We start from the raw sequence: 12,273 nt of genomic DNA on the forward strand, positions 1-12,273 counted from the left end.
TTGTTACACATCTGTGTTAATGTATAAATAAAATATAATACAACAGCACAATAAAAGTATGCATTTTTAATCTTGATTTTAGAAGAAATGCTAACTTGGTTTTGAAATTTCCAGTATTTTCTGCCTTTTGACAAAAAAAAAAAAAATCATGCGTGGACCGCAACACATTTGAGAGACAAGGTTTTTCTCACGCCACTAGCATCAAGTTAGGCACTGGTGGAAGAGGAGGTGTCTATAAGCTGACCCTTTAACTCCTGCAAATCCTAACAGAACAAAGTCCAGGCATGTCCATCAAGCTGCTGAAGTATGCTCCAGGATGCCGCTGCTTGGTTGACTAGTTCAGCAGCCTGACTTCAATCAGGGGAGGGGCCAGAGGGACAGGAAGAGGGGAGAGGTCATATGTCTTATCCACACCTTGAATGGGGTGGCAGACTGATGGTCACAGGAATTCACCAAGAAACACATCAGCTGTGGGGGAAGTGGCCTTTCTTAATGAGGATCTCTTAAAGAGCTCCCACTGTCTGTCATACTGACTTGCTTTATCCGCTGGAGTCTTATTCGACTGTTCAGAGATAACCCTTCCAGCACACACGCACACACATCTTCTCCCTCCCTGTCCTTCTGTTTGTCTGCCTCTCTCTTCCTCCTTGAAGATCTGTTGTCTTCTGTTTGATCCTTTGACTCTCTGTTCTCAGAAAGCTGTAGTAAGACATCAGTAAAATGCCTCGCCTGAAAACTATTGCTGCTTCCCAGCAACGTTCTGGGCTGGATGCATAACACTGAAGGTATTCTGATTGTTGGAGCAAACAAATGCATTCAAAGAAAGACTCTGCAGCAACACTGGGACTCCCTAAAAGTGCAAATTATTTGTTCTTAGAGACAGATTGATCTCAAAGTAAAGCAGATGTCTTCATAATGTAAATGTGAGTGGTTAAACAGGCAGCGCGTTGTTTGTTTACTCACCGTAATCTTTCTTGCAGTACTTCTTCATGTTGATTTTAAGTTTGCCTTTGGATGCCTTGCAGTAAGAGTCACAGTCTGCAAGAATAACAAAGAATCAAATATGATAACGAGTCATAACGCATCAAAGAATCTCTGCAATTTGGTTGCCAGTATTTATTTTTTCTGTGAATTAAACTGTTTGCATTTTTTTTTAACAATTTCACTGTTCTTGGAAAATAATATTCTCAATTTAAGACATTTGAAAAAAATGAATACTTGCACCCACAGCAAATTAACTGATTTTGAATTTTTACTTAATCAGAAAAGAATCGTCCCAGAATTTTCCACTTTGTCCTTTGATTAAAGGAATCACTATGAATTGATCAAAATAAAATTTTACCTTCTGAAAAAATCTTATAATTAATTAAATCATTATTAGTTAACATAGTTATACCATACTTAATATGATATTTTAGTAATACCACAATTAATATGGTGGTATTAAATTAATATTAAAATGATTATAATAATTCATGATTTTGGTAGGAAAACGTTATATTTGATATTCATAATTATTTAAATAAAACATATCTATTTGAGATTTAAAGCTTTAAATGCTTCTATTGCATGTAGTAGAATCTGGAAAGCCTAAACTTGTTCACTGAGTTTCAAGTTTAGGAAGAAAAATGACAGAACAATAAATAAAGAAATAAATAAACTTTTTTTTTTATTGTCCAACAGCACAATCTCATCGTGTGTGATGGTCTTATAAAAGCACCTGATGTTATCAGCACAGTGTTTTGAGAGATTTAAAAGAAAAAGTGCCAAGAACCCACTCAGACGGTGGGAATAATTTAGGCCTATGCAGACCACCCGACATTTACTTCATCCCCCACCTCCACCCAAATCTCACCACACTTGTCACCTCAGCCCCCGACCTTCTGAAAAAAAAAATAGCACTGGGATCACTTCAAGGCCCCACAGAGGACCACGTCAAGCTTTTGCATTTATTGCAGGGGGGGCACGCAGGGTTGTCAGCTATTTGAGGGAGTGGAAGGTGGGGAGGTGGAGGGGGTCAATGCCACACAAAGGGAGGTCAGGAAGGGAAAATTAGCCATCCATGAAGTGTTAGGCAAAGGACCCTCATTTTGGGGGTGCGTCCATTCTGGAGCCGTGAAGAAATGAATACCTCATGCAGGCAGCGGTGTCATCCAAATCAGCTTAGAGCACTCTGCTGAGAGGAAGCTCTCAAAGACAAGTATGTATTTACATATTCTTTGAGGCAGATGAGGTGAACATTTGATTTTTCATCCACATCATTCGATGTACACTGTTCAGAAAGATTTTTGGCCAGGAAAATATATTAAAATGTATGTATTCATGAGCGGTGGGGGTCAGGGATATTAGTGTTCACTGTGGTTCAATAAAGAAAATAATGAGCCGCACACTGCAAGCACAGTATGGCATACAGCCACAGGGCTGTATTAAAGGTATGCAAATATACAAGATACGAAATCTCTGCAGGTTAGGAAAATATTTACATCTGTGACTCTACGTGTGTGTCCTCCACGTCATCATATTGTGCTCTTGCAATGGTGTTTTTTAATTATTGAAAGTGAACTGCTTTTACGTTACAGCCTTGTTCCTTGTCCAAATAGACCCACGACAGTATGCCAACAGTTTTATGGTTGGCCATAAGCTGACGCAACCTCCACTTGCCTCAGTAATCCAGAAACTATGTTGCTGCTACGATGTAGTGATTGCCCCATGCAGTGCTGTAATGCATCATCTACTTACAGTGCATGCCAAAATAATGTCATGTTAGGGGAATATCAGGGGAATAAAATCTGTTTTTTCAGTGTTTTTGCTCTCTCTCTCTTTTCAGACTGCCGACAATATTATTATTATTGTTATTATTATTACTATTATTATTATTATTATTATTATTAATAATAATAATAATAATAATAATAATAATAAATTAAGAGAGACAAGGATGAAGAGCATGTTATAGTGTTAAAGAGTGACCGGTGTAGTGGAGGGCAGACTGGCACTTTCAGGCAAACTTGATATGAGCAAACATCATTTATGTGACCAAATCTTTGGTCGTGCTTTTTATTTTCATATTTACTTGAGTTGAATTGAGTTGAATGAGGTTGCCCGGGGAACACCACAACAAGAAAAAATGCACCCCCACTGCGAAAAAGAGAAGGGGGTGGGAGAATAGATATTGGTAGTGAGCGAAGGGGTGGAGAGGTTGACAAAAAAAGAAAGAAAAAGGGAAATTTAAGGGAGGGGGTGGGAAGAACAAGACAAGGTCCAGAAATTTAAGGAAAACCCCCAAATTGAAGCTGGTAGTCTCGTGAACTGGTTAGAAAGGGCAAAAAGCTGGTGCTGGTGGTAGTAAACAGAGAATGTAACAAAAATAGGAAGAGTACATGAAGAAGGGGAGCCTACATGAGTTGCACCTGATTACCATGTAAATGATCGAAGGGGGAGGGTGCCCCCCCCCACCCCCCACCCTCCCCCTTCAATGGAAAGGAGGCTTTGTTTTCTCATAACCCCCCTCCCTCCCCGATACCATCATGATACTTCTCTTTGATAGCCTTTCGTTCCCCATTAGTGTACCCCTGAGACACAGCTCCAGGCCCCGCTGAGATCACCCCAAGATCCCCATTTAGGGCCAGGCAGTCCCCTACAGTGAGGACAAATGTTCCCTTTGTGAAAGCGTTACAAGCTGGAGAAGTGGAAGCAGTCCCCTAATACTGAGCTAAGATGTGCTTTGGGCAGAGTAGATGTAGTTACTACAGCGCTTTGTTTCCTGCCTTTCAGCACTGAGAAGTGTGTAACTGAGAGGTGGACCTTTGCCCCTTCTATTAAAGTACTGTACGACTCCTTACCCTAATCGTTTTCATTAAAGCTGCTTCGAGACAGAATGCATTAGTGCTCAGTTTTATGTGTTTGGACCGGTACTTTACAGCGCTGAAAAAAGGAGCAGTACAAATGTCTTCATTACGTTCAGCAACAAATATTCAGAGGACTGCTCAGACTTGTAGATCAAAATCTATACACAGCACTCCTCATCGTACTTTTATTGATTTGCTAATGCTGTCATAATAACAGCAAACCAGAGATATTTAAGATATTTATTTACTTTTTTTTGATGCACTGATCAGTTTTGATATTTGAGGCTATTTTGTGCTAATAGCGCGTTAATGATCAGAGGCTACTAATACAATTTAAAATGCTTTCAGTTGGTTGTTTTATTGATTTTGTGGTTGATTTTCAAAGTTACAATATTAAAAAAAATCTCTTAATTAAAAAAATTATAGTAAGAGGAAATTTCAGAGATATCTTTAAGTAAAAAATGTAAAATGTAAAATAGTATTAGTTAATTTATAAAATACATTGTATTTTATAACATATCCTTATAAGCCAGTAAATTTCCATACACATACAAGTAGCACACACTAACACCAAACCTTTCAGCTTTATTCCCATCTTTATTCTAAAATAGGGGTTTGTTCATATACCATACCTACTATAACAAAGCATTTTATTCTATTTTGTATAGTATGTTATTCTATTTTATCTGATCCTATTCTATTGGGTTTTTCATAACTTTTATGCAGAGGAACTATTTCCCTATGGGGACTAACACATACACATTACATTACATTACATTACATTACATTACTTTCTGCCATGACCTAAAAATGGGTGGGACTAATAAAGGTTTGTCTTATCTTATCTTATCTTATCTTATCTTATCTTATCTTATCTTATACAAAAAAGTATTGCAAAATGTTTCTTTTTTCTGTCTGTTGACACTGTTTTGGGAATTATGTAGTGATAAAAAGAGTTATCCAAAATCCCTTCAGCATGAACCTTCCACTCAAATGTGTCAACAAAATGAAACGAGAATTTTGAACGTGGTTTTATCCAGTGTTCGTGTTTCCATTGTGGGAAAGTATGCAAATTATAGCAAATTTGCACATATAATGCCCCACTTACATATCTAAACATTAAAATACTCAAAAGCTTGTAAATTAAAAAAATAATTGTCTCTATGTAAGTACTCAACTAGTGAAGTTTCATGGTGATACGTGTCATTTTTAGATGAAAATTGAGGCCACAGAAGAGTGCTTAATCTTTTTTATTTTCTTTTTTGTGTGGGCTTCAATTTTTATTTTTCATATTTAAAATGAAGAATGCAATTTGTAGCACTCTTATGGAGAAGTTTGGAGTGTGGCTGCAGTTTTCTGTGAGTGCAAGGTGAAGGAAACATTGCACAGAACACCCGTCAAACTATAATGGATTATTGATGTGATCAAAATTTATCTTGATATCTCTTCATACTGTAAAGAAACGTTGACAGCCAGCACCGGGACATAACAGACACCTTGGCATGCAAGCTAAAGTAAACAAAAGCAGTGTGGAGAAATAGCATGGTGAAGGTGAATGCAATGCAAATGAAGCAGTCAGTACTTTAGAGTTATACAGAGAAGGACTGGAATGCAAACAACTTAACATTCAGCCAAGAAGTCTGCATCGTTTGTAGCAGAGTAAATGCCAAAGTGCCTAGCTGTCCTTTAGTATATATATAAAATTAAATATTTAAAATGATTAATAATATTAACATTTGGGTCACAGTGAGAGCTGCTCAGGGAGCTGTGTGATTGCATATACTTGTACAGTATGCACGTGCTACAGCTTTGCAGTTACAGTTGATTTTAAAACTATGCAAAGCTGCTCTTAATGTTTAAATGCAAGTGAACATATGTGAACATGACCACAGAGGCAAGAGGCATCAAAGGTAGAAGAACAGTGAGACAAGAAGGTGTAAATGATGGCCCGGGAGGAGGGCTTTCTCCCTGAAGCAGGCTGATTGAGAAACAAATTGCAGCAAATAAAGCACATAATTAGATTTCAGAGCCCAGTGTGCTGCCATGCAATGCGCTCCATTGTTCTGTGCCGGGCTGCTTACATTAGAACTGTGAGTTTGGATCCCATCCAGCAAAGAAAGACAGAGTAAAAAAGGGGAAAGAAAGAAAAGGAGCCCCCTCCTACTTTTTCTCATTGTATTGTCAGTGAGCAAAGGATGGTTTGCTTTCAGCCACCAACAGGCAGAGAAGAGAGGCTATTAGAATTCTTGACCCGATTCGAGATTTTATTTTGGGTGGCGTGCAATCAATTCCGATGAGCTGGGGCATCGCCCATTACTGTAACTGCTCCGTTTTAAATCAGCATGGAGTCCTGTAGGGTTTCTCTGAAAGCTTAGCCGGGGGAAATAAATATGGCAAGAATTTAATGGCATAAAGCAGCAAATAAATTTCAGATAAAAGTTTAACGATGATTTGATAACGCGTGCTTCTGTTTTGGCTCTATTTTTTCTTAACTCAGTGTCTTTTTACTTGTATTTATTCTCTCTCTATCTATCCCACGTCGACACGGCCGTAAAGCACGCTGGGCTCGACTCGTACTCAACAGGGTGTGTAAAGCAAGACTCATGTTCAAAAAATCCGAGGAGGGGTTCGCCACAGATCCTGATCACTTCCAGCTTCAGACACGTCACACACACATACAGTATGTAGGGCTGAACCTTGTTATGCTTATAAGTATCATCATGGTCACTCCAATTCTCCTTCTCCTCATCATCATTAGTTACTTTCACATCCTGTGTATTCTGACGGGCCAGGGCGGCCATCGCAGGTCATCTGCAGTTAATCTCCTCCACATTTCGTTGCTGTTCAGACATCTCTGTCGTGACCCGTGGGAGTGGCGACTCACGCCATCCATGACCTACCAGCACAATGTGTGTTTTGTCTGCGCTACACCATCGGAGGTATTCTCCATGCATTCCAACCCTCCGTGTGGTCAGAAAGGGGGGAGAGCCCTACTGCAGGAGACAAATTAATATCCACTCCATCTTCCCTCATAACCTCCATTCACACCCTCCACCTCCTGGCCAGCTCCACTCCCCGCCTTCAAGCAAGGCGCAACGAGACACCTGCCTCATAGCTGTCAGCCCAACACCTCATACTCAACACCTCATCCAATTTTTTTCATATTTATTTCTAAATTAACTTTCCATGTTTCTTAACTCATGCTCAAATCTTTGTCTTCAGAATCTCAATTTTTCACACACTCCATTTACATTTAATTTATTCTCATTTTCTTCATTTTCCAAACTTTTTGCAGGTAATCCACCATTTCTCACTTTTGTTCCTCTTCTTCTATCCCTTGTATATATTTTCTTATATGCTTTTAATAAAAAAGTAATAAATGGTAGATAAATTTAATTTAATTGTGTAAATTTAATTTAATGTGGGTAAAGTGCAAACGGCCTCGCTCTCGTGTCTTTTTTGATCTGATCGCCATCCCCCCCGAGTACATTGGGTACAACAAAAGGCATAACGCATTTCAAAAAAAGCTTTAAAAAAGTTGGAATACTCTTTCTCCTGCTGCTAACTAATAATAATGATGCAGATAATAATCATAATCACTTTTTTTAGTATGCAGTACTGTGCAGAAAAAACAAAACTGTTGAATACTGCATACAAGCCACATCTGTTTGCAATCACGAAGTGATATCATAGCTGCAGGAATACCAGGTTGAGCAGAGGTGGGTTTGCTGTGTGACCCCATGAAGAGGCTCGGAGGATAATGTATGCATCCTCTGGGCCTCAAGACCGGGCGGGCTAGATGACCAATCGCTATTCATGCTTCTGACATGACCAACAGAGGATGTCCGTCACCTTACAGTCTGCTTGATTTTAGCCTCAAGGAAGAACAGTTTGCCTGGTGGGTCATAATTCACACTTTAACACTATCTCCAGCAAAAGGTATGATTTAATTAATACAGTTAGTGGAAACGATAAATATGCACAAATTATGTGAAAGTCTATTTTCTTTCAGAATCAGAATCGTGTTTATATGTTTATATGTGCAGACACATACAAGGAATTTGTATGTGTCTTTCCTGTGTTGTCACATTGAATTAGCATTTTTTAAGTTAACAAAATAAATATATAAAAGTAAAAATCCCTCAGAATATGTCCTACACCCCTAAAGTAGACAGATTCCTGACGAGGGGCGCCCAGAGAAACTCCAGATATTGTAGCTCTGCACCACCCACAGTGTTATGTGAAGACAAAGCGTGAAACAGAGGGAGACGAAGGAGGTGGAGGAGAGTGAAAAGAGACTTAAAGAGAAAAGAAAAGAGGTGGAGGAGGGTTGGACAACAGCGATAGCTGGACTGTGCTGTCAGTCAAAGCTGTTCAGGGAAGATTTGAAACCTCAGAGCACCAAACAGCTGCGGAAAGCCCTTATGCACACACACACTCGCTTACAGACATGTATATATGTTGGGCCTCTTCCATTTTGATTTGAGAGGGAGAAAAAAAACATGGCACGAGCCAGATCAACTTTTTCCACTGTGTGTGAAAGAAAAAGCGGTACTGATTCGAACACTGTTCATACAGTCACAGCACGTCTCTTTAGGAAGTAGAAAATGTGGGTTTTTCCACTTTTCTGTTTTCTGGCAGCATTTATGCCATTTCCTGGGTAACTAATTGAGCCTGCCACAACCCTCAGTAGTGACATATCACCAGAAATGTAACCAGTTGATAAGCTGACAGTTGATTCTAGAATCTCTAAATTTGAGCACTAATATTCATTCTTATATCAGTTACATAGTTATATTTCCCATTATTCTATCTACTCTAATAACTGTTATATACAGATATCAACACTTATATGCAGATTATAAACAAAACTGCATTTAAAGTAGTAGCAGTATCTGATATTCCATGCCTTATCCTCATCTTAGGTTCCTCAATTAAAGACTGGACAGCAAACCAAATGTTACAAAACTGTTTGAAACAGAAGAATACCAATACATCCTTTGCTAAGTTACAAAATCCAGATCCCTCCATCACTCCTCCTCTTACTACACTGCATCAGAGAGGAAAGAGCGAGCTGGGAGAGATGAAATATCAAATCAAACAAACTACTGGAGCCCAATGCTGCACACTCAACCAACACCCCACTGTGCCGCAGTTAGACTGATTAATTGTGAAAGTGTGAGAGATTAAAGGAGGCACATCCCAGGGCTGCGGCTAATGGATTTAATATTCATGAACCCCCCCAGTAATAAGGAGGGGAAAGGCAAGTGGGATCCAATTTATCCTGCACACTGTTTTTACACTTGTGGAAAAAATATGAGAGGACGAGGAACTAAACTGGTTAAAAAGCTCATACTGAATACATTTATCCTCCCACGGCATTTTCCTCGTTTCCTCTCGAGGACAAATGTGCTTTTATACAGATTTATAGCAACATATAGATAAATATGTAAAAGAGATTAAATGTTTTACTCTCAGCTGTGCTTACCTGATGGCTCCTCCGTGCTGCTGGATGGGGTTGTAGGAGGTGTGACTGGAATCTCTATTCCCAGAGAAAAGATGACAGAGACACAAAGAAAGATCAGTTTCATTATTATGTGTATCTGCAGTGCATGTTCTAATGTTGCTGTGTGGACGTGTGGAGGTTGTTACAGGATGTAAATGGGCACATTTATTAAAGAAGCATGAAAATGTGTCACTGTTAGAGCCAGAAACTTAAACCACTGTGATATATTCTGGCAAGGTTTCAGTGTTAATATTATAGAAGAAAATTTAGTAAATAAATTCCTGACGGGGCGTCTGGAAGATATCCTAATGGCAATGAACTGTGTCTTGGTGACGCAGGAGTTGAGTCTGAACTTGCTGCATGTTTTTCCTCGTCTGAAGTGCAACTTAGAGACCTATTTATTGTGTATCCTTTCTTGCAAGTTTGGATTCTGGCTTTCTTAAAAGCTTAAAATGTTATTCCATCTACCTGCTGGCTCCTTCAACATAAACAAGTCTGCCCATCTCACGCTTTGCTTCTTCCAAAACGCAAAAAGCATTACTAGGTGCTAAAATTGCATTACTAGCAGGGGGAATAATATATTTAAAGCCACGAAGTTGGTAGACTTTCCAGAATCGACTAATCTTGGTGGCTAATATGTATCTACGTTTAAATGTATTAATATTAAATGTCTGTTTCAACGGTTTCCCGTGATTATTTTCATATCGGCTCGAAATAAAATATCTCCCTCTACTGTAACTGCAACTTACTGCAACTTCTGCATGTATGTACATTTCACATTTTGGAGAAGCAAAGTGTGAAATGGACACGGATGCAGAAGTTGCAGTAAGTTGTGGTAGGCCGGCGTGTCTGTTACACGCTTTGTTGTAATATGTCGGTATAATGCTTTTTTTATTTTATTGTTGCATTGTGAAGAGAAAGGGCTCAATCAAAAAGACTTCTAGATTATTCACGTAGACTATGAGGAAAGAAGGAAAAGTGACATGCAAGGAAAGACCCTGATACACTGAGGGAAGTGGTGTGGTGGTTTCAGCAGTGCAGTGAAGAGTGTTTAAGGAGACAAAGAAACAATCAAGTCTTTAGGTCAATTAAAATGAGATTTTCTCAACTTACACAGACAAAAACCTGCTTTCTAAAAGTATGTCTCATCTGCATGCTTGTCCTGGAGGTCCATTTGCTGATGCTGATCTGCTCACATGAGTGCACATCTGCATTATGTGATATTTAAACGATAGGTCTAATTCTAATATTTTACTTGTGTAAATTTAAACTGACAACAGTGGGAAGTAATATAAACTCAAACTCATAAACACATGTACTGAACATTAAACTGGATGAGCAGTCAAATGTTTTGCTTTAAAGGAGAGAGACAATTCATTGAGAGAGTCCGTTAAGTTTTCTTATGCTGGATACTGCAGCCCCTCTCTCTCTTATCCTGTCTTGAGGTACAGACCTTCTCTCATGCGATTTCATATATTTTGATCTTTTTGTCTTCATTACAATGGCTTGTAAATAATAAATTAAAAGGTAGTACACTTTAGTCATCCCATGAGACATTGTGGTAGCTTAGAGAAGCTGACACAGCTCTTGGTCTTTATTCAGATTAATGGAGCCATAACCTTGGGGTTCACTTTTAATGGTGTGTTTTTTTTAAACTAGGAAAATTCTGGATCTAAAAAAAGATTAGAAGTTGAGAGAGATGCACTCTTCTGAAGAAAAGTGTAAAACAGTGTATGATGGGTTCGTATCACATGTTTATGTGTGCTATTTGAATATGTACGTATGCCTGTCATCACACCTGACCTTTTGCCAGGCCATGTTGTGCTACAGTGAGGCAGATGTGGTAAAGACTGGTTCAACGTACTTATGCAGGGGGCAATGGGCGAGCGGCTCTGCTGGTAGCCTTTAGCACAGCGGTTGCACGTGATACCAGTCACGCCGTCTTTACAGGGACATTGTCCTGTGGTTTGGTTACAGGTTTTGCCAGCAGCACCCACGGGATGGCAATCACATGCTGTGAGGAAACAGAGGAAGAAAGAGAGGCACAGTGAGTGGTCACACACACACACACATGTGGGGAGACACAAACATATACTATATCTATAGAGAGTGCAGGTGCAGCAGCAGTGTGTCAACAACAATAGAGTGGTGAGAGACAGGTGGAGGCGTGCACAGAGAGACAGAACTTACACACGTCCAACGTGGACCCGACCGAGTTGAATCGTGAGTGAAGGAGCAACACATCCTCCAAGTCTACAGACACTTCCTGACATTTTGGCACTCTGTGTGTTGTAGCCATCATTTAAATGCCGCCCTAACACAGATCACAGATATGTCTGTTTATATATGTACCTCTGCAAGTGAGTGAGGCTGAATTTCTATTTGAGCTGGAGACGTGAAGTGAAGAGGAAAGTTTGTGCATGTTTACCAAATGATAAAATAATGGAGGATAATCCTAATTGCCTGTTTCTGATTATTCTCAGGCTTTGAACGTGAGCCTAAAACGTCTGTCATACTTCCTCCCACACTGGGGGGTCTATCGAACACATATGCTTCAGGAATGTAATCATTTTCCAAATGCCCCCCCCCCCCTTCTAATCCAAACCCTTAATTTATTTCACAGCCAAACCGGTCGTGTTTGGTGTTGAGTAATAGTTGTCTTAGAGGGGTTATTTTGTGTTTTCATCTGCTTTTGGTCTAAATAGTAGTGATTCTGACATGGAGGGGGAGTTAAGAGAATTAATAGGTCTTTTATACTGCAATTCTTGACAAGCTAATCCAGACCAGACCTAATCTATCACCATTTTCACATTTTTACTTGAAACGCCTGCAAAGCCAAAAACACAGTTTGTCAACAAACTCACAGCGCCATATTCTTCACTGTGGAAAGATTAGATTTTCTGCTTATTTCCTGGAAAC

At 39.4% G+C, this 12,273-nt stretch overlaps 1 protein-coding gene across 1 annotated transcript in view; it reads right to left on the reverse strand.

Moving 5' to 3' along the window:
• ntn1a (netrin 1a) overlaps positions 1 to 12,273 on the reverse strand; it is a 55,953-nt gene that overhangs the window by 5,114 nt on the left and 38,566 nt on the right. The window contains exons 4-6 of the mRNA XM_005736223.1: positions 11,219 to 11,368; positions 9,337 to 9,390; positions 964 to 1,038 (exon numbers count right to left, since the gene is read on the reverse strand). Of these exons, the coding sequence (XP_005736280.1) occupies positions 964 to 1,038; positions 9,337 to 9,390; positions 11,219 to 11,368 (279 nt within the window). The remainder of the gene's footprint in view (positions 1 to 963; positions 1,039 to 9,336; positions 9,391 to 11,218; positions 11,369 to 12,273) is intronic.

The sequence above is a fragment of the Pundamilia nyererei genome, unplaced genomic scaffold (assembly GCF_000239375.1).
Source record: "Pundamilia nyererei isolate P.nyererei 1_Seehausen unplaced genomic scaffold, PunNye1.0 scaffold00068, whole genome shotgun sequence".
Lineage (NCBI taxonomy): Eukaryota > Metazoa > Chordata > Actinopteri > Cichliformes > Cichlidae > Pundamilia > Pundamilia nyererei.